The sequence below is a fragment of the Rattus rattus genome, chromosome X, assembly GCF_011064425.1.
Source record: "Rattus rattus isolate New Zealand chromosome X, Rrattus_CSIRO_v1, whole genome shotgun sequence".
Classification (NCBI taxonomy): domain Eukaryota; kingdom Metazoa; phylum Chordata; class Mammalia; order Rodentia; family Muridae; genus Rattus; species Rattus rattus.
The window spans coordinates 110,039,042-110,062,521 of NC_046172.1; the positions used below are offsets into that span (position 1 = coordinate 110,039,042).

The window sequence follows — 23,480 nt, forward strand, 5'->3', positions numbered from 1 at the left end:
TTAAATAAAAATTCCTTTTCTGCAAGTTAGGAAATTACATAGCTCAACAACTTCATTGTCGATGGCACTGCTATCAATTCATAGTAATTCTGAGAACAGGCAAGTCAAGGAAAAGTTTTTCCATGTGTCAGTTAACACCAGGAAATGGACTCAACTACAGCAAGAGGACCATTACACAGGAAGGATGATTCCCATCTCCCTGTGAACACAATGGACAGGGACAGGTCTGGGACACCATTCACAGTGAAGCTGGGGATATTTAAGGATACTTTACTCTCTGTATCACTTTCAACTCTCATTTGCTTTATCCTAACAACAGAACAGATATAGAAACAGAGTCAGATAAGAGGTCAACTGACTTTTCCTGGGCCACACGCAGCCTAGCATACACACTAACTGAAGGGATACCACTTACCAGGCCACCCTGAAAGGTAGCTTATTTATATCTGAAGAAAGAAAGATGGAGCTGGAACTGAGCCCTGGTGCTCCTAGTCCCCATATCTGGGCCTCTTCTCACCAGCTTTCAAGGGATCTCCTTCCCTATGTGTTTCTCTGTCCACTGTTCCTGCCCAGTTCCATTCCCACATATCGGGACATATCATTTTACATACACATTGTAGGAACTCTGCCTCAAAGCCACAAATTTTCACAAGCTTTAAGGTTTCTCTATGTCACTAAACAAGAAACGGTAAGGTAGGTGTTTCTAGTACTGTGAATCTGTGAAGTTAGGTTTTAAGAAGGGAGAAAGAATTAAACACACTTGCAGTCAGCTAGGCATGGTCCTAATCCCAACACTCAGGAGGTAGAGACTAGAAGATTTCTGTCTGATCTACAGAGCAAGTTCTAGAACAGCCATAGGAACCCTGTCTAAAAATAACAACAACTACATGAAGTTAATCTTGATTTATTAATTTGGCTGGATTGACAAGTTCCTAGTACAGCATACCTGTGGGTGTACCTGTGTTTTCTAGAGAGAATTAACTAAGGATGGAAACCTGCCCTAAAGGTACGGCGCATCATACTGTAGGCTGAGGGCCCGGATGGAATCAGAAAATTATGGGTGGGGGAGGGAATTCAGTAGGTCATATTACTTGCTACAAGACGATGAAAATTCATCACTGGAAAAACAGTCAAGAGTGGTGGTGCATGCTTCAGATACCAGCACTGGGAAGGCAGAGCTAGGGAAATCCCTCTAATATACCAAATGAGCTCCTGGCTCCAGACAAAGACTCATTCACAACACAAAGTGGACAGCTAACAAGGAATCACACCCAAGACGAACCTCTGGTGCACAGGTACCTGTATACATGAACACCCAAACACAACATAGGAAAATGAGAGCCCCGTACCACAGACACGTATTCATTCATATTCTTATTCACATTCATTCTCTTTCTGTTTCCCTCCCTCCCTCCTTCCTTTTGGCTGCCATGAACTGCAGTTCTAGTCCTCTACACTCTTCCCACTATGAGGGACTGACATCTCTGAATCCATAAGCCAAAACAAACCATTCCTCTCTCATTGCTTTCTCAGATACTTAGTCACCGGGATGAAAGACTAATCACATCCATATCACCTTCCAGTTACGTTATCAACCTCTAGTTCCATTGAAACAGGGTGGCAGTCATCTTATTGCTGGGATAGTTGAGGGAAAAAACCCTCAATTCTCCAGGCATAGGGAGCACCCACTGCCCCATCAGACTGCCACCCTCTGCTCACTCAGCAGAGGACTAAGCTCAATGAAAGGCAAGTTGCTGGCAGTCCCTATGAACCAAGGTGTTAGAAAACAAAAAACTAGCAAGGAAAGAGGAATGACTGCTTAAAATCTGAACTTCAGGTACTGCCAAAGAGAAACTATTTTAAGGCAGGGAAAATAAAGCTAAGTGCACATCAATTTGAACACATCTGACTTATTTCTACATATTGTTTTTAGCTGCTGTTTTTGGGTAGAGACCATTAACTTTTACTTCCTAAGGTTAACAAAAAAAGTAAAAGAGAACATGTAGAGGAGGTCTCTGTTTGGATCTCCTGCCAGGGCAGCAGAAAGTAAAAATATATGGCACACCCCAACTACATGAGAAGTTAGGAGATCAGTGTTCGCATTAAGGGATGTTAAAGTAGGGCCAGCATCAAATGAAGCATCATTCTGTGGCAGGCAAGATGGATCAGCAGGTAAAGGTGCTTGCTGCTACATGTGACAATCTGAGGTCAAGTCTTGGTACCTACCCAGTAGAAAGAAAGCTGCTAAAAATTGTCCTATGATCTGCACACAGATGCTATAGCATGCACGTGCCACACACATACACGTGAGTACAGAAAATAAATACAAAACATAATAAAGAATTGAAAGAAAAAGAACTCAAGCAAGTAACAGGAGCTTATTCTGCCTCTTGGCCATCTCCAGCAAGGGGCTGTTGTTTTGAATTCACTCCTCATCTTAGCTTGGTTTATCAGTCACTTGTTCCTCAAGAGAATGGGACCTGACAAAACACTTAGATGACTTGGTTTCCAAAGGAAAACTCTGAAAGTGCCAGTTGCCTTCTCCTGTAACTGTGTTCTTTGCCCCCGACATCTTTCAACTGGCCTACCGAGCTATCCATCGCATACCTGAAGGACTATGCCCACTTGTCATCCAGGCAACATGGCAAGACATAAGCTCCATGAGGGCAGGGGCCATTCTGTTTGCCATACCAAAAACAAAAGCAGCCACTAACACCAACCAGCACTTAATTACGTGCCAACTGCTATTTTAAGCATTTGTATGCCATCTCATTAATTGTAATGGCTTTACTGAGCTCTGCTGTAACAATTCACTAACTTACATGTACAATGCAATTGTTTTCAGTATAAACACAGAATTGTGTAACTATCATCATTTGCCTGGTACAGAAACTTGCTCATCCCCCTGAATGGAAACCCTCCAGGCCTCCCCATCCCTAGGCAAGTATCAGGCTAGTTCTTATCCCTACCAATTTGCCTGTTCGGATATTTCCTATCAACATCTCATTTAATCTTCCCAACAACCCTCTAAATAAGTATTATTATTTGTCTCACTGCAGAGATGAAGGAACTTAGGGTAAGAGAGATTAATCAACATCACAGAGCTATGAAGAAGTGAGGCCAAAATGACCCTATCAGTCTCCTTTCCCCGCTGGGCCCCAAACTGCCAAGGCTAGTGGTCTGTCATCTTTAAAGAACCAGGAAGAATTGTTCCTTGGGGAAGAGCCTGTGATTAAGGGATTTCCTTCACCAATACCTTCTCAGGCGTTCCAACTATATCTAGGACAATGGCTTCCCTGGCCCAGAGATGAAATCATTTCCTACATCCTATGGAATGAGCTTGGCCATTTCCAGGTGAAAATATCATATACAGAGAACATGAGTTAAAAATGGAAAGCCCTCCCCCATTCATCAGCTCTGTTCACACGGCTGAGCTGCTCAAGACCCCCAAGTGAAGCGGACCATCAGGAAGTCTAGGCCATACACTGGCACTCACCTTGGACCCCACGGAACTCCGGACCATGGGCTTATCATGTGGCTGTGGTGGCAGCTGCTGCTGTGGTTCTTCCTCAATTTCCTTTTCTTTGTTACACTTGACCTTTTTGGGTGGCAGAGATTCTGTCTCTTCTGATTCTGGCTGCCAACTGTTCTTGCAAGTAAAGACCCCAACACCTTCCCGTTTCACACGAGCTTGTCCAGCTTTAGCCCGTGCTTCAGCCTGGCCCCTCTGGGGAACTGCTGGGAGTCCATCAGCCCGGAAGCAGTTGGCTAAATTGAAGACCACATCGCCATCTGCTTTCTCCATTTTCACCCGTCCCAGATCCACCTGACTTCCAAGCTGCGAAAGATCTGTGCTGGGGCCTCTCTCGCTGCTGGGAACCACATCTAAAATGAGTTCCTTAGAGTGGCTGTCATGAGGTAGCAAAGGCAGCTCAGGCATCTTGCACAAGTTCTGGGGGTTGGCCAGGACCAGCTCGTGGGACATATAGGTAGCCAGCACTTGGTTTTTAGGCTTTGTGTCCCCTGCCAGCTTCAGGCCACAGGCTGCCTGGGGGCCTTCCATCTTAGGAGTACTATCAGAGCAGAGGTGGCTCTCAGATTCCTCAGATCCCTGATTTACTCCAATGTCCCCACTGTTAGGCTGAACAGACAGTGCCAGGGTCCCCGTCTGAGGGCTGAGAGTCAAAAGGACAGGATTGACTTGTTCTTCATAAGGCTTGGCAGCAATTCGGCAAGTTTTGTTCTTTGTGACAGCATCCTGCTCTGGGGCAAAGGGGCCCCCAGGCCGTGGCTGCCCCTCAGGAAGTCCATGAACAGCTTCACTGGAACCAAGAGATGACACACCAGAAAACTCAGAAACAATGCTGGTGGGCCTGAGAGGCACCCCCTGACTGGGGGTTAGTTGCCCGGCACTAGAAATGCCAATCGAAAGCAGAGATGCTTGGTGGTATGGTGACCAGCCAACAGGCAGAACCTGGGTGCTCGTGGGCTTCCCATTGATGGAACACCGTGGGTACATATTTGTCAGCCCTGTAGGTTTCCACAAAGACAGTTCCTTGGTTTGGCACCCTGGTAGCCCAGGGGCAATGCGGGCTGGGGTATAACGGGATTTAACTGTGCTTGGCTGTCCCTCGGCAGCAACCTGGCTGCCTTTCTTGCCACAAGTGACACCAGTGCTCTTAGGCTCTCCTTGATCAATGATGGAGATGGGCTCCTGCTTGGGGAGATGCCTAGGATCTCGGTTAAGGCCCAGGTTAGGGTCCTTGTTCAACAGCAGGGATGCAGGCACTGGGTTGGCCACTCCCACATATGTGCCAGGAATGGTGCTGATCAGAGCAGTTGAGTTTTTTACCCAGGTGCTTGGGTCTCCATTCCTAACCATCTCAGGAAAGATAACAAAAGGTGAAGAGGTGGAGCCTAGGCAGGAAGTAACATTGCTGCCGGCAGCTTGGGTTGTACGCTGAGACCTAGACAGGACTGTAGAAAGGAGGGCCTTGCTGCTGGTGTGCACAGGGGTCAACACAGGCATGGGAGGTGTTTTCCGCTGGTTCGGCAATGGAAGCTTCTGGCGGTTGGACTTGGAGGAGAGGTCAAGAGGCATCTCGCTGCACTCGGGTGGAGAGGCCATCTCTCTCTCCAGCTGTGGAGGTGACTTGAGAGGAGAGAAGGTGACAGAAGTCCCTTCTGTTTGTTGATCAGTGCCACCTGGCATCTTGGAGGGGTGTAGTGGGACTGAACTCCCACTGGGGGCTGGCAGCAAAGGCTGTGAAGTTGGAAGCACCTTGGCAGAAGCAGTGGTGAGGGAGGTATCTGCCAAAGGTCCAGGGACCCCATCAGGTGCAGGCTGGCTGTTAGTGCTGCCGGACGGGGAAGTACAGGAGAGCCTGTTCACCTCTAAAGACACCAACTTTGAATCTGAAGCCAAAGGCCGGGCCACAGAAAATGCATATGGATAAGAGCGGAGCTCTGGAGAGGCCAACACACCCGGGAGACACCTGTCCTGCAGGTAAGATGGCAGGACCGGGAGTGTGAGCGTGGAAGACACTCCCAGAGTGGTTGGCAGTGTAGCCACACTGAGTGGCTGGCCGCAACTCGGAGGTGGGATGTATACCAGCGGCTGGTTAGGGGTCAGCACTGTCCCTGGTTGAAAAGACAGGGGGACTTTTTGCATAGCTGGTGCCTGAGCTGCAGGAAAGCACACTCGACTCAAACTGAAGGAGGCTGGAATGGGTGCTGAGGTGGGGATGGCAGCTGGTGTGGCAGCCGGCATGGGTGTGGGGGCTGGAGTAAAGATTGGGGCTGGGGTGGGTGCAGGCACCGGTGTAGGAGCAAAGGCAGGAATAAGGGTGGGGGTAGAGGGCGGGCCAGAGGACGGGGTCGGAGTGGGCATTGGTACAGACGGAGGGGCAGGAGCTGCTGGAGGTGTGGATGCTGGCATGGGAGCTAGAACTGGAGTCGGGACAGAAGCAAGGACCAAAGTGGGAGCTGAAGGAGGCACGGGAGCCTGGATCAGAGCCAAGGGAGGTGCAGACACAGAGACTGTGAGAGGGGTAGGAGCAGGAGCTGACAAGGGCACAGGGACTGAGTGGGGAGCAGACACTGGCACAGGCACCAAGACAGAGGCTGACACAGAGAGGGGGTTGGAATCAGAGATGAGAGTAGGCACCGAGGGTGCTGCTGGGGCTAGAGCAGGCACTGGTGCTAGGGGAGGGGAAGGAGCTGAAGCCGATGTGGCAACCTGGACTGGAACTAGTCCTGAGTGGGGAACTGGGGCTGGGACAGAGAGGGGAACTTGGAATGGATCAGGAACCGAGGAGGTCCCGGAGGCCAACCCAGGGGCAGGAGGGCAGATAGGTGCCGGCAGCTGACTGAAGTTTGTGGTAACTAGAGGCAGGGTTCCCTCCACGGGGACTCCAGTTCCCAGAGTTGCCAAAATGAAAGTGTTCTTCTCCCCAACACTGTGCCGAGAGTCCAAAGCCTTTACCCCGGCTGCAGAGCAGTCAACCTGTTTGCTCATTTGGGTGCTTAGGGGAGTCCAGGAGCAGTTGGCCCTGCTGTGGCTAGCCTCAGTGCCGTCAGGAGCGGGCAACTTAAGGCTGTCTCCCGGGCTGCTCAGCGGCACCAGGAGTCCCTCCGCCTCTGCTGTATTCCCAACATAGTCCATTTTTGCTTGAGGATCATCAGGTTGATCTTCTGACCTGTGCCCAAGCTTTTCCGTGGTACTGCCATCTGGGTTTGTCCCCCGGGCATTGCTGCCACTTCCAACTGCCGTGAGCTCCACCTGCAATGAAAGAATAGCAAAGTCCCTGAAAGTGATGCAGGTACCCTGAGGCCCCCGAGAAGTACCTGCTGGTCTTCTTTGACAACTCAACCAACTGCAAAGGACAAGGGCACGTGTGCAGAGCAGTTTCTGTCTCACCTAGAGCAACTTGTCTTCTTGCTCCCATTCTTGGGAAGGCCAAACTAGGCCCATGGTCCAAGAAACTCGCCCTTTGATGGGTAGCATGTGACAACACATAGCTCCTTACCTTGGAAAAACTGCTGCTGACACAAAACTCCTGAGATCCAAAGTGCTGGCAGTCACCTGTCGTGGACTCCTCATCAGAAAGAGGTGCTCTTCTGGTAGGGAAGACACAAGTGGAGAAGAGAGATAAGGCCCAAACTGAAACCACAGACACTTCCTCTAGAAGGTCCTGCCCTGCCTAGCTTCCCAAACCCTCCTGTCTCACTTCCCATGGTGACTTCAGGAGATGGCAAAGTACTAGGAGGCTGAACGAGGCAAAACATAGCCTCCACATGCAGCTTTACAAGTTCCTGACCAGAGCCTTGTCTGACCAGAATTTGGGGGCTGCTAATTCTGCTTTCTAGTGTTCTCATAAAAAGTGTAGATGAACCCCACCTTAGCACCTTCTTCTTTTCCCTGGAGCTTAACAGTCAGGTTAGCCATTCAATCCAGTATATACAGGGCATTGCCCAAAAGGAGAGAGATGTGACCCATAAGCCTCAAGGGCACACAAATTAGTTTTATTTTAAATCCAATCTTGTTTCAAGTCTATATGGGAAGTACCATTTCCGGTAAACCTCTTCCAAAGCAAATCACCACTCCCATTGTGCTTTCAAATCTAGTCCAAATCTGAATGATTTGCTCATCTATTGGCAGGGCATGCCTTTAGCCCATACACAGTCACATTTACTGCACATACAATGGCACTGATTTGAGGCCATCTGGTCACTGACACCGAGAAGCTCTTTAAAAACACTACATTTAACTGAGCATGCGTCCTGTCTGTAATCTGAGTACTTGGGAAGTAGAGACAGGAAGGTAAGGAGACAGGAGATCCTGTCTCAAACAACAACGAAAATGCAGTGGACTGGCCACATGTATCTTTTTAAATCCTGGCACTCAGGAGGCAGAGGCAGGTGGATCTTTTTGAGTTCAAGGCCAGCTTAGATTCTGGTCTACATAAGGAATTTCAAGCCAGCAAAACTACGCAGTAAGACCCTGTTTTAATTTAAAAACAGCAAAACTAAACAAACACTTCTTTCTCTCCAAAGGAACATCTCTAGAACTCAACCTGGCTGCAGCCCCTCTTCTCACAGTACACAGGGAGCACCTTCCCCTCAGCCTCTCTGCACCACCTCAATCTCTCTCCCCCCAAAGGGAGCCCCTCAAAGCCACAGACTCTGTATTCATGTTGGTATGTGCAGTAAGTAAAGGCTGAAGCCCGAAAGCTCAGTCTCAAAGGAGAAAAATTCAACTGTAACCCCTTCCCCCAAACTGCTTGAAAAGAATAAATCACGTAAGAATCGGGAGAATGTTACATTTGACAAAATGAGCAAATAAAAGGATCACACCACTAAAGTAAAGTTGGAGGACAAGTGGGCCACTCCAAGCTGGCCTGGCCGCTTTAAGTGCAGCAGAAACACAGCCCCTGCTCTTGAGAGCATATCAATGGGGCAGCCGCCTGGGTGGGAGTGGCTGCAGAGGAGGTAGGGGGTCAAAGAACAAAGCTGCAGCAAGTTTTCTGGGTGGGCAAAGCATAGGGTTGTTCTGCCTGCTCTTTGTTTGGGTTTGCCTGCCATCTTTGGAACCCTGCCAGAGATCCAATACAGCCCGTGAGGAAAAGTCAGCGCCTGCCTTAGCGACCACACTCTAGTCTAAAGGGTATCTGAGGTGCCTGCAGCCTTCTCCAGCAAGGAGGTACACCCTGCAAATAACTCCCTCCTGAGACGGAACAAAGACTCCCAAACTGTACCTGGGGAAGAGAAGCAAGAACGGCAATGGGGATCAGAGCAGGCCTCTCCCTACCTTTTTGGGGCTGCAGAAGGGGCTAATCAAGGGGGATAGGCTTGCCCCCTTTAACAAGCAGCTAGGGTGGCGGGGTGGGAGGGTCCCACTGCTGGAAATGACGGTGGGTAACAGCAGAAAGGCTGTGAGGAAGAGCTTTAGGGGCAGTTAGGGGTCGTGAGGAAGAACAGAGACAGCAGTGAGGGGGAGGTTGGGGGAGCAGGGAAAGGGAAAAAACACGTTTCACATCAACTCCTGAGAGACCAGAAAAGCAGGACCTATATGTAGCCAGCCTTGGGCTGAAGAAGCATGTTCCAACTAGACTCTCCAGGGATGGTTTAGGAGGGCTGTGGTAGTGAGGGGAAACAGCAGCCCCTCCCCTCCACAACTCCACATGGGAAGGCACTATTTGTTTACATTCTTTCCCCTCCTGACCACCCCCCCTCCCTTCTTCGTGGGCTCCTCCTTGGGCAGAAATTCTGCTTTGAAGCACAAGCTATGTTCTTGCAAGCCACAGTTACCAGGGAAGCCAGGCAGAGAAACTGGTGGTGGCAGCAGAGGCAGCGCTTCTGGCTACTCCAGCCATGCCTAAGCCTCAGCACCAGCCCCCAAGCCCGGGGAGGAAAATGTGTGCGCTGATGTTTCAAATCCTCTGAGGGGGATGCAAAGCTGAGCAAATATTTAAAAAAAGCGCTCCACTGAGGAGCCTGGGATCAGAATGGCAGGGGCGGGAGCTGGGTCAACTGAGCAAGGTTATGGGGATGCAGGTGAGGGAGGAAACAGAGCAAAAGACCTCCGAGCAGGACGGGGAATCAGTTCCACGGTTTCTGCTTACTAGAAGACAGCGGGTATGTTCAAGGCTTTTCCTGAACTGAACTAAAACCAGCCACCATCTCCAATGATCAAAGCTTAATACCTGGACCGGCCACACTGGATGTTTTCAATTCCTACTGGGCCTGGGACAATGCCTAAGAGAAATATCCAGAATCCATGAGGCACCTTACCTACCTACCTACCAGCCCCTGAGACTTTTCACCAGAACCCCCTTCACTCCAGCCAAGGCCTTCCCCAAACAATCAAGGACATATGGATATTGGCCCTCACCTCAAACTCCTTATCACTTCTCTAGCCTGGGCTCAGATGTCTAATGGTCCCAAGGAAATACATCATTCTCCCAGACTCCACAGGGCCTGTTTGTCCATAGCGCTCACCAGCAGTGTATGAAGATGTACCACTACCTATTTGCTCTTGTATTAAAGCACACGCTTATTGAATGAAGGAATGAATGAATGCTACACACAAGCAAGATGATTTAGCTGGAGGTTTGCCTAAAGCTGACAGACTACCTAGAGCAGTAGCAGTCGAAAAGGCTTATGCCTTCTGTTCTATACTCCCCAACCACATTTGATGAACCTGATAGACTCCTACAACGTAATTTTAAGTTTATCCCTAAAAGCAGATTTATACCTCAAATCTGTAAGGTCTACAAGTTGGAAAGGATGGGGATGATGGTTTTGACACAGGGCAAAGCTGGGCGTGGTGGCATATGCTGGTAAGCACAGTACCTGGGAGGCTAAGGCAGGAAGATTGTCTTCCTGTGCAGCACAGCAAGAACCTGTCTTCAAGACGGGGGTAGGACTAGGGGATGGAGAGATGGTTCTGTACTTAAGAGCACTTGCTACTCTTCAAAAGGACCCGGGTTGAATTCCCAATACCCACATGGACGCTCACAACCACTTGCGAGTCCAGTTCCAGGGGATCTGATGCCCTCTTTTTGATCTCTATGGGCCCAAGGCATGCACATGGTGTACAGACATACATGGTGTGTGATGGTGTGTGTGTGTGTGTATATATACACACACACACACACACACACACACACACACACACACACACACACACACACACACACACACACACACACACGATAGGCATGGCAGCTCACACATGACATCTAGCACTTAGTCTGAAGCAGGAGAGCTGCGAAAAGTTTGAGCTCTCCCTGAGCTATAATAGCAAGCTCCAGGCTAGCGGGGCAATAGACAGAAAGAGACCCTGTCTCAAAAAAATGAACAAGAAAGCATATAGGGTGAGATCGCATTTTGGAAATCAGCTGTAACATACCCTAGACTGTGGTAAGAAGGTGACAAAGGGTAGATGGAATCAGAAATGACAATGCTTAAAAAGTCATCTTAACCACTGGGCATATTGGGTAATTTAGCATCCCAAGAAAGACCTGTAAAAAGAGAAAATCAGATTTCACACCTACCTCTGACTCCCTTCTTGCAAGGAATATAGCACCGACAAGGAACCAAGGTAATTTGTCAAGTGTTTTTAATTTCTCAGGTTAGCCTGTTTTACAGAGACAGGGACTTACTTTGGTAGACAAGGCTAGCCTAAAACTTAATAGGTAGCCCAGGCTGGTCTCAAATCCCAAGTCTTCCTGCCTTAACCTCCTGAGTACTGGGATTATAGATGTGCAAAACCACACCTTGCTTGTGCACTAGCTTCTTGAAGGCTCAGGCCTACAGCTCTACATCAGCCTCAACTACTTGTAACTGCAGTACAGTCTGCCAGTGCTTACTAGCAGAGTAAGTCCGTCTCTAACACATGCCTCGGTTCAGGGACCATTAGGCTATCAGGTGCTAGTGGATTAAGAAAATAAAAAGGTCTATTCTCCTAACCTTAATCCCAGACAAGTACACACTTCTCTAGTTAGGGAAAAAGAAAAAAAAAATGACTTTTAAGAAGCCATGAAGCTGAAGTTGTCACTCGGCAGTATAGAACGTTCTTAGCATTCATGGTTCCCAGTCTTCTATCCCTAGTACCCTCCCCCCACACACACACAATAAAAACAAAGATAGTCTCTTTTTTCCCTTCAAAACTATCAACATTACCTCTCCTGACATATGACTATTTTTTAGAATTACTTGAGAAACTCTGGATCTATTTTTTTTTTTTACTTTCATTTGTTTCTTTTGGGTGTAGGGAGTATGACTGTGGACATCAGGGACAACTTATAGGACTCACTTCTCTTACACTTAGTGGGTTCTGGGAATCTAACTCAGGTCGTCAGGCTTGGAGGCAAGCATTTTTACCCAGTGAACCATCTTAACTGACCTAAACCAGGGTCTTTTTCTTTTTAAAGACTGCCAATCTTAAATTGGAGTGGACAGTCCTATCGGAATTCGTCTGGTATGTTTGAATTTAGCCAATGGACTAAAACAACTAACATGACAGAACAATCCCTTGAAGTTTGAAGAGGTCCCGTAACTGCCTTAGAGAATGATTTGGCCAAGAGGTATAAAAGGAAAATATAAACTCTGAAGGGCAATTGGGTGGCCCTGGTATCATGTATAATTTTAAAAGGCCTCTCCTGACCAACAAATATCAGAAAACTGAAACCCACACACAAACCAGGCAGGCATCACTCACTGCATTTTATATTAAAGTTATGATCAGCAACCTCATCTTCCTTTAATATGCCATTATTGTCAGGTCTCCTGACATATTTTGGTAGCTTCTTGAGGCAGAAAGAACTGGCCCCCAGAATTCTGATGAACTGCCCCCACTAGAACCCTACATGATAAGACCAACTTTCTTCTAAGCCCTGGACAAGAACTCAAAGTATCTTACATGAACTTTTGAGCACCAAACTTTGACATAAGAAACAGAAACTATAAGCACCCAAACTTTTCTTTACTATATAATGTAACAGTTCTTTATCACTAGACAGATACTAGGTGGCAAATGTCATTTGATAGCTTCCTCATCTTCAGTGAAACAGTGATGGTGTGGTAGAGCAGGTGACCCCCGTATTTTAGAAATATCAGAAACAAACAAGAATCTTGTCCCCAGGTTCCACCCCCAACCTAGGACTAGCTAGATACAGCTTACCTAAGGATGCCACCTTTGCAACCTTACCTCTCCTCGTTGATGCCACACATGCGAATCCGGTCAGAACTGGTCCAGTTGTGCACGCCGCTGTAGAGCGGTGCTGTAGAGATCATGACAGCCACTCACCACCAGATAGGATCTGCTGTGGCCACTCCCCCTGGGGGAAAAGAATACCAAAGTTAAGGTTGAGAACAAGTGCTGCTGCCTTAACCATCTTTTACACGGGAACACTTCAATCAAGGCAGTCATGGCATCAAAATGCTAGAGTGATGGCTCTCACAAGCCAGCCGGCTATGCGACATGAAGGTCCCAATGAGGGAAAGTTCACAGCAGCTTTCTAGGGACCCACATTTCAGGATGGAGATGAGGACACTGTCAATTACCCTGAGCAATTTCTAAATTATCGTCAGAGACACATATGCTTGGAAGTTAGAGGAAATTCAATGTGCTGCATACAGTTGAGGGACCGTGTTATTTTCTATATACATTTAGCTAAGCAAGTCCAGTTAGGGTACCGCATCCATACCCAAGCAGCAAGTGAAGTGAAAGATAACTAGGGGTCTTCTGCTCCTTCATGGATAGGGAAGGATCTGAGTTACACTCCAACTTAAGCTCTCCAGAGGAGGCACACACTTTCTTTATAAGCTTTTCAGAAGTACTCTGCTCTGTTTCCAAGTTGGTCCCAATTAAGGTGTAGAAAGCTCCCACCAAATTAGGTGCAATACCCTTTGTACTCTGGCCACAAATGAACAAAACTAAGGCTCCATTGAGAACCACACATTTCTGTCCTTGTCCTTTCCTATTAGTCTGTCTGTCCCCACCCAATGTCTAGTTCTTGCGTGTGACAATCATCACCATGCCATTTTATCCTCAACAGAAAAAGAGATATCAAGAAAAATAGCTTTATCCAGTGAGCCTGTTATGTTAACTTATTAGCTAAAATCATCATTCAGCCAATTTCAACTGAACAGAACTCTACGGTGACCAGACCTGTCTGCTCTTCTCTGTGTTCCAAAGAACTCACGGTAAAGTACAGTCACATCAGAGATTTGCTCCATTTATCCTTTCAGTTTCACAAATTGTTCATACTCAACATAATTCACTTACTCACTCAACAAACATTTGTCCTAGGTACTAGGGATTCAAGAACTAAAACCTGACAAAATGTGTACCTGCACAGCACTTGCATTCTAGAGGCAGTGACAAGGACAATGAGCACATTAGAGTAGTCTGTGTTATAGTACATTCCAAGCTATACAAGGCAGACTAAGGAACCTGGGGACAGTGTCAGGGGAGTAAGTGGAGGAGCTACGGTTCACAATAGAGTGATCAACATAGGCCTCCCCAGGAGGGAATCATTTCAACAACCTAAAGGATGTGAAGGAACGAGCAATCTACATATCTAGAGGGAAGAACAATCCCTGTAGAGGAAAGAAAAGTTCTCAAAGCAGGAGGGGGGACTGCCAGCTCAGATCAAGGAAGAGCTGGATTCAAGGAAGGTGGTGAAGAAAGAATAGAGATTACCAACCCTTTCTCTTCCTTGACTTCATCCTAGCCCCGTCTCTGCAGAGGCCAACAGGCTCTGTTGTCCTTACTGCCCCCCCTTTTCTTTTCTAATTCAAACTGTGTCTTATTCCATTAATTTATTCACTTCATATCCTGATCACAGCCCCCTCCTCCCAGTCCCTCTTCATGTTACTCCTCCCCTCCTGTTCCTATCTCCTTCCTCTCTGAGAAGCAGGAGGTTCTCCCTGGGTATCACTTCATCCTGGCACATCAAGGCACTGACGGACTAGGTGCATCTTCTCCCACTGAGGCCAGACGAAGCAGCCCAGTTAGGGGAACAGGATCCACAGGCAGGCAACAGAGTTGAGGTTCCCTATCCCCTCCAAGGCCTGCAATCCTTCCCCAACCTCCTCCACAAAGACTTCCCAAGCTTGGTCTGTTTGGCTGTGAGTATCTGCATCGGTGTCAGTCAGCTGCTGCTCACCCCTTCCCTTCTCCAGCCTTTCCTGGCTTGGTGCTGGCTGGTTTCTCTGTATGTGATCCTTCTGTTATCTACCCCAGAAACCTGGATGGTCACTGAATATGAGCCTTCACCTTAATCCTTCCTTCTTACTATCTCTTCCTCCTTCCTTTTATTTTCCTTCTCTCTCGATCTCTCCTTGTTCTCTTCCTCACTCTCCAATTTGCATTTATTTATTCATTTTACATTCTGATCGCAGCCCCCTCCTCCCAGTCCCTCTTGACATTTTTCCTCTCCAATCCCTCTCTCAGATGTCTTGTGTTCCCTTCCCTTTTCTGAGACTCTCTGAGCACAGCCTCTTCCAATTTCCCTTCCCATATCTCCTCACTTCCCTGGCTCCTCTTCAGTCTCTCACTCTCATTACCTGCCTCCCTTTCTAGAGATCCCTCCCAGTCTTTCCCACCCTCACTTGTCCATCAAGCCTCTGCTTCTGTCTCCTGTCCCTCTGTCATCTTTCTGCATAGCTCTCCTTCTTTCTTCTGGGGCGCTTTCTGTAGCAAACAATGCCTTACTGTCCAGCTCTCTCAGCTCTCACAAATTCAATTCACCCCTAAACGGACAGGTCACTCTCAAATGTAACCCTGACCTCTCTCCATAAGCCCAGAGCAGAAATCCAAATACCAGCAACTTGCACTTAACTGGATGTCCACCATGCCTCTCAAATGTAACAGATGTCAGAGTGGACTCATTATCTGTCCCCATAAATGTCCTCTGCAGCGCAGCCACCATGCCCAACCACAGCCTGCTTCCTCCGTTACTAGCACTACTGTCCTCTCACTTGACATTTCTTCAACTCCTCTCCCATCACCCAGATCAAATCAGGAGTCAAGTCTTGATAAAGCCAATTCCCCCTGTCTTTCTGTCCCTCTTGCCACTGCCCTGGTACAGGCATCATCTCGCCACAGGAATATTATACTGGCCTCTTAACTGCTCTCTTAGCCTCCCATCGCTTGATTCCACAATCAATTCATCTTCTGAAATGCTGCTTCGATCAGACCTCCCTACTCTCGTCCAAAGCCATCAGAATCAAGGCAGTACTCAAGCCCGAATTCTTAGGACAGCCTTCAGGGCCCTCAGGTCCTCGTCTCCAACCTCCTCTGCAAGCTCCTCTTCTGCCCCATCTGGCCCTTTGCCTGCCATCCTTGTCAGCCGCAGCTCCTGACCACCTAATTTCAGGACCCTGCTGCTTCTTCACTCTGACATGGCCTCCCCGTGTGCTCCTTCTTCCCCTACTACCATCCCTCAGTGCCTGGCTCAAATGTCATTGTGTCATTCCCTAGCCTCAGCCCAAGAGCCGTTAGCCCCTCCCTTTCTGGTTCTCCTCTTTCTTCTCTTTTCCTTCTTTTGTCTACACTGGTTCTCCTCTGCTCCGAGTTAGCTGGGGACATGGGCATCCGTGGCTCTCCAGCACAGGCTCAGCTCTATTAAGGAGTAACACTGCTTTTCTTCCTGCTCTTCGGTTCCTCTGTAATACTTTACACATAGTAAGGACTCACTAAATACATCTTATATGAAACTGAATTCTACATGAGAACTGAGGGAATGACCCTGAGAAATCACTAGAAGCAAAATAAACCAAAATGAGAAAGTATCTACCATGCTTGCTTACTATAAGAAAAATATCCATGCATTATCTGTATAGTGGACTTTGTTCAAAGTTGCTGGATTCTGCCTCAGTTCACCACCGCTGCCCTACTTTACACCTCGGGAAATTCCAAGTAGCTGATGGATATACAAAGTCTGTCATGGTCCCATAAAGTTGAGATTGATCTCCTGCTCCCAACTCCGCCTCACTGTGGAAAAACCAGTTTTACCTCCACTTGCCATCCAATTCCTTGACTCCACAGGAATTTGTGATTTTTTTGGCTTTTTCTTTACAGTAGCTATAACATGTCTAGCTTTCTCATTAATTAGGAAGAAAAATAAGATCTTACTATGTGTTCGTTTTTCAATATTTGGAGAGTCATAATGCTTTCTTTACCTTTCCCTGAAGATTATTTTTTAACATTACTAACATTGGGGCAATTTTAGAAACGTTTTTAACAAAGACCCTATTTGCTAGGCTTTAGTGATGAATGTAATCCAAACTGGACTGAGACTTCAAGGTCAGGTTGGGCTACATAAGGAGAAATATGCGGTACATGGCTTTAATCCCAGCACTCAGGAGGCCGAGGCAGACAGATCTCTCTGAATTCAAGACCAGCTTGCTCTACAAAGCAAGTTCCAGGACACCTAGGACACAGAAAACCATATCTTGGAAAAATTAAAAGCAAAGAAGAAAAGAAAGAACGAACGAACGAGAGAGAGGGGCGGGAAGGAAGGAAGAAAGAAAAGAAAACAAAAGAAAAGAAAAGAAAAACCAGAGGAAAAAAATGTTTCTGGTTGCTGGCTGATATACCTTACTTTTTCATGTTCTCTAAAAACTACCTGCAGAGTTAGGTAATTGAAGGACCTATTCTTGCTGGAAGATGAATTTCAACACCAGGTACAAGTTTTAGTAGCTACCTAATTATCTGTTAACAGCGGGTACTTCAGTGACCATGTGATTTGGGGGGTGGGGTGGGGTAGGGATTTGAGGCAAGGTTTCTCTATGTAGTCCTGGCTGTCCTGGAACTTGGTCTGTGGACCAGGCTGGCCTCGAACTCAGAGATCTGACTGCCTCTAACTCCCTAGTGCTGGAATTAAAGGTATGGGCCCCCACCACCCAATCCAAACACATGATTTTTCACTCAGAATTATTTCTGTTCTGTGTCTAGGAGATAAGTTGTTTGCAGGTCCAGGACAGAAGTCAAAGGGGGATTCTCAGTGTTTGGAAACAGCAACAGACCAAACATCCTCTAGATAAAGAGCTTTTAGGCCCAACAAAACATGAAAGGAAAGGTAGAGGCAAAACAAATAAAACAGAAGCTAAAGTCAAACACGTTCATGCTGTAGTGCGTAACAACCTAGAGAGCAAAACGGACGCTGGAGGCCTCTGCTTTCAGAAAGTCTTTTTAAAAATTGACTTTCACTATTTCTGAGTCAGAGAGAGAGAGAGAGAGAGAGAGAGAGAGAGAGAGAGAGAGAGAGAGAGAGAGAGAGAGAGAGAGAATGAGAATATGGATATGTTTATATGAGTGCAGAGACGAGAAAGTGTTGGATCCCTGAAGCTGGAGTTAGAGAAGTCACGACAGACTACCTGATTTGGGTGCTGGGAATCAAATTCTGTCTTCTGTAAGAGCAGTACCATTCTTCTTGACCACTGAACCTTCTCTCCAGCCCTCATGAAATCTTGAAAATTAGGCATCCTCTTAAATCCTGGCCTTGTAATTTTTCTCCTGATTTTATCAGAGCAGTACTCCTGACCATCTGAAGTCCACTGTTGCTAATTAACAGTAGTCTTTGTGCTCAAGGGGTAGAAAACAGCAGCCACACAGGCAGGACACTGAACTAAGTGGCCTACATAAGAAGGCAAGATTCATGTAGCAAGAGAGAAAGCCAATGGGAGCATCAAATGCTGCACTAGAAAACAGGCTTCCGCTGGCAACGGAGTACTTGGGACCAGAACAGTCAATGCAAACCAGTGTTTCTCAAGCCAAGATCCCTGAGGAGCTGCTTCCAAATAGTAGCTTAGGTCTCAGTTCCACACATTCTGATTCAGTAAGCCTAGGATTCTGTTTTGTTATATCCTGCCCAATCAAGTTAGCAATCACTCACTATAAAGCACACCACAAGGTACACAGGGGAGGTGAGCAGAAAAGAAAAATCATACAAATGCACATGATACACACGCTTCCATTCAGCGCACCCACATTGATATTGTCATTCTCTCTCCCTACTTCACTCTTTCTTTGCCCATAAGTGAAGGCCAAGTTCGGAAAAGGAACTTGGAAGAAACCTGGTAATCCCAAGTGACCCAGGAATCACAGACACAGGGACATGAAATACCTCAAAAGGTTTTCCCAGGGCTGGAGAGATGGCTCAGTGGTTAAGAGCACTGACTGCTCTTCCAGAGGTCCTGAGTTCAATTCCCAGCAACCACATGGTGGCTCACAACCATCTGTAATGAGATCTGATGCCCTCTTCTGGTGTGTCTGAAGATAGCGGCAGTGTATTCATATACACAAATAAATAAAATTTAAAAAAAAAAAAAAAAGGTTTTCCCAGTTGTCACAACCATGTAATTGTTAAGAATAAGCTGCATAACCCAAGACTCAAATGCTGTCACTGCCTAGAAAGCAATGAGAGGGACCACTGTCAGCTATCTTCACTTTGGTCAAAGTCACTCAAAAAGTCTTATCTAACTCATGATAAGGACAAAGAAGAACACATGTTCCACAAGCTCAAAGCAGCAAGTGTGCCTGAAAAAAAAATAGAGCTTTGCCATTTAGGATGCCTATGTAGATAGCAGAGACTGATTGTCATCCTGGGAAATGTGTCTAGCAAGAAGGCTGGATAGTGTACAGTCAGCCATAGTGGTTATACTAGAATAGGGGAAACCAAGACAAGAATGGAGTAATGAAAGAGCGATAACGTTAAAGTGGTAAAAATAGCAGCTAAGCTGAAAATAAATAGGTACTAGAAGTAAAGCCATGATGTAGAGAGGTGAAGAAAAAAAGACACAACTGCGAAAGCAAAGAAAACATGCTAGAAGCTAAGAGCATGGAAAGAAGGCATGAAGGAGAAGCCCACGACGTGACACGCAACAACCAAACGGGAAAAATGAAATAGGGGAACGTGAAAGATTTCACCATCATGGGCCAAACTGAAATACTGTGGGGAAGCACTGAAGCATTTTAGAAAAGCTTAAAGAGAATATGTTATCAAAAAAGGGAAGAGGAGGTTATATGTAACGAGTCACTAACAGGAGATGAGCAGCCCTAAAATATGAAGATTTTACGGAAGGGCAGAATTTTGTTTTGAAAAGAAGATGACAAAAGTGGATTTCACAACAAAGCTATGGCCAAGCTATGGTGTCGAGCACCTTTAATCTCAGCACTTAGGAGGCAGTGGTACGGATCTCTACGTTCAAGGCCAACCTGGTCTATAGTGTAAGTCCCAGAACAGCCAAGACTACACAGAGAAACCCTACCTCAAAAACAAAACAAAAAACAAACCAAACAAACAAACCAACAAAAGCATAGAACATTAAGGAAGGTAACAGGGCAAAAATCTGACAAGTATTTTACATGAAAGTAGATAATGGGTTTTTGTTTATCAATTTGGGGTCTTTTTTGTTTTGTTTTGAGGTGGAGTTTCACAATACTCGGGCTGGCCCCAAAGTTACTATACAGCTGACTGTGGCCTTGACTTACTGATCCTCCTGCTTCTGTCTCAGTGCTAGGATTGCAGGTATGTGCCACCTCCCCTGGCTTACTTGTTGACTTTGGAAACATCATTTTGATATGGATTCCAGTTTTACTTGTTACCTATACTATGTAGCCCAGGCTGCTCTTAAACTCACGGCAATCTTTATGTCTTAGCTTTCTATGTGCTTTGGTTACAGACATAATCCACCACGCCCAGCCTAGATGGTGTTTGTAAAGTTTCTAACCTCAATACTGTCAAAATCTTCAGCCCTTCCTTTGTGACCAAAGACCCAATTAGTGATAAGCAAAGGTGGCAGTAGCTACACAGGTCGGAATAGACTCTCTAACCATTGCATGACACAAGCCTGTTTCTTTATGGCTGAGCTCAACATGAGGACAGGATCTCAGGTAAAACCACTCTAGCAGTACTCTTTCAGACTCCTTTTGGCCCACATTGCTTAATGACCTGTGACCTGGAAGCAATTATGACTTAAAAATAAAGAAGAAACAACCAGAAAATATTTATCTTGAAGCCTGGCCCTAAATCTGCCCTTAAGATTCTAAGTGTGGCCAGTAGACAATTTAAGTAGGAGGTGGTGATTCCTCCTTAAATTTAAGGTCAGTGGTGACTCATGAAGGAGGAAAACCAACTTTGGGTTCTACTGTTCTGATAGAAATGAAAAGCTTTGGGTTATACTCATAAAAAAGAAAACTTTAGAAAAGCAAAGGAAAGGTGATCCAACTATCTCATTTTGGGAAAAGCAGCATCACTGATCTGCTCCCTACCGTGTATATCGAACAGGATATTTTTTTTTTTTTTGGTTCTTTTTTTCGGAGCTGGGGACCGAACCCAGGGCCTTGCGCTTCCTAGGCAAGCGCTCTACCACTGAGCTAAATCCCCAACCCCATCGAACAGGATATTAACACATGTGCTTCCCCATTTAATTACATACCCCAAACTTTAACCCCAGTGAGAATGTTTGCCCTCATTGAAAATATTCCGTTTTAGGCTGGAGAGATGGCTCAGCGGTTAAGAGCACTGACTGCTCTTCCGGACATCCTGAGTTCAATTCCCAGCAACCACATGGTGGCTCACAACCATCTGTAATGAGATCCGATGCCCTCTTCTGGTGTGTCTGAAGACAGCTACAGTGTACTCATATGCATAACGTAAATGTTAAGAAAAATAAAATGCTCTGTTTTTGTGGTTTCCCATGGGAGAGCGTTCTTACATTCTGCTATCTGCCCTCTCCATACCTATATCCCCCTCATCTTTTCTAGCGACTAATCAGCTATCATCCCTGAAAGTTAAGGGATGCAGAAATGTCCCAATTGTTTTCCTGTGTTTCCCCCTACACATAGACCACATCCTTCTACCTCCATGGATGGTGTCACATACAAGAATCACCCACTCAATAATTTAACTCCTTATTTACTGTCCATTGTATCTAACTAAATACGTTTTCTGGCTCAGTTAAGTTTGTTTTTTCTTTCTTTCTGAATACTTCCAGTGATATCTATCATATACAGTCAGACAAAGGATATTACATTCTCTTCCAAGGTATAATTCTTGTATTTAACACAAAGAATAAGACATTACCTGTACATGACTCTAGCATGGATACCTTCACAGACTCCTTCAGTACCATCATATTTAAAACATGTGCCTACAAACATTTATGAGACTGGATACAAAGGAATGTTAAGTGTCCATTAAACACATGAGAGCTTACTCGTTCTGATGAATTTAGTTACCTCCAATGTAGTTACCTTGGCAGGCTAGACAGACAGACATCTCAGTAACTAGATGGTCGAGGCTTACAATTTTCCACAGAGCTCTGGAGAACACTAACATAGGATTCCACTATATATGCCCTTTCGATGTCTTCACTACTATAGGTGCTAAACCCATGCTTTTAGGAGTGACTTGATATTTAGAAACATCCATAATCCATTCATGATATAGATATGGAGGTATAAACCTAGAACTGAGGAAGGTTGGTTAGGCAGGGGGACCCCTAGTTTCATGCTAGCCTGAGCTATGCAGTTGGTTCAGAAACAACCTGTAACACATAGTGAGACCCTGTCTCAAAAGAAAAAGAGGAGGAAGAGGAAGAAGGGAAGGAAGAAGACAAATGTAATCAGATAGCAACAGTATTAGAGCCCTCTAACCACTGTTTCATCACCTGAAACAGTGTATTCCAAGACCCACAGCCTAAAGTGTGGTAGAAAACCTTAGAGAACACCCCTTCTCCATTTCTCAGCCACCTCAAGACTATCACACTTTGCAAATAATACATTCATCTTACTAATCGGGAACTGAGCATAAGACAGAAGCACTTACAGGGACCAGAGGTAATATATTTTGAGGGTGAAGTGAACCGAAACAGTTTTCATGGTTTACTTAGATTTTCATGCCATCAGATTGCTTTAGCTTATCTACACTCTGCCTTGATTTCCCCCCTTACTATTCAAACATTTATGTTCTTTTCCTGAAGTAAAAGAAACTAATTTGCTCTATTTAAAAAAATATATCATTGCATTAATAACTTTATACTAAAGTCAGGCTTCGGCTATAAGATTTTATACAGCTGGGGCTAGAAAGATGGCTTAGCAGTTAAGAATACTCCCTGCTCTTCCAGAGGACTAGCGTTTGGTTCTCAGAACCCATGCGAGTGGCTCACAACTGCCTGGTAAATGCATCTCAAGAGAGTCCATATATACATATATAGAGGGGGGGGATAAATCCCTTCAAAGTTTTTGTATAACTTCTACATGTCACAGATACCTGGAAAACTTAAGTTAGCATTACGATATCAATCAGCAAAGCTACTTCAGCAAGGCATCTACATAAACAGAGACATTTTGTGAGACTTCTAATTTCTGTTATTCCAAAAATAAGTGTTAGCTTTCCTCCATCCTGGTCTTCAGTAGGATCCTGAAAACATTTAGTGCATCATTACAGTCTCAACATGAACCAGTGTAAGATGTGAATCCCTATTGCTATGCTTCTGACAGTGTCCCTCTTAAGTCTCCACTTTAGTATACTGAACTTATTGATATGGACTTTTCATGCAAAGGGGATTCCTCCTCATCTAACTTTTGCTTTTGTAAACCACTCCTAGGTCATGAATGTACATGAATATTTGGAGACACCATTATCAGGTTACTTTTTCTGTTCTTTTATCTGAAGATGAGACTCTGCTAGGACTACATAGATTACATATATAATTCATTTGAAGCTATTGTTTTACTTTATCCCTCTTATTACACAGTATACAAACTCTGTATGACTCACTCTGCTACCCATCCAAAGATTTACTAGCCCCCTCCCAACAGGTTTTAGCATAAGACACATAATATGGGCTCAATAAATAGCTTGCTAAAATAAACTACAGGGGAAAACCAACTCTTTTCTATATTGTACAGTACCCAGGCAGAAATATTTAAGTCTGGCACAATGTTGTATGCCTGCCATCCC

General features: G+C 45.8%; 1 protein-coding gene across 1 annotated transcript in view; it reads right to left on the reverse strand.

Annotated features, from left to right (window-relative positions):
* Positions 1–23,480, reverse strand: part of Bcorl1 (BCL6 corepressor like 1) — a 67,137-nt gene that overhangs the window by 34,292 nt on the left and 9,365 nt on the right. Inside the window, 3 exon segments of the mRNA XM_032889718.1 lie at positions 3,497–6,781; positions 7,029–7,119; positions 12,713–12,842. Of these exon segments, the coding sequence (XP_032745609.1) occupies positions 3,497–6,781; positions 7,029–7,119; positions 12,713–12,798 (3,462 nt within the window). The 5' untranslated portion in view covers positions 12,799–12,842.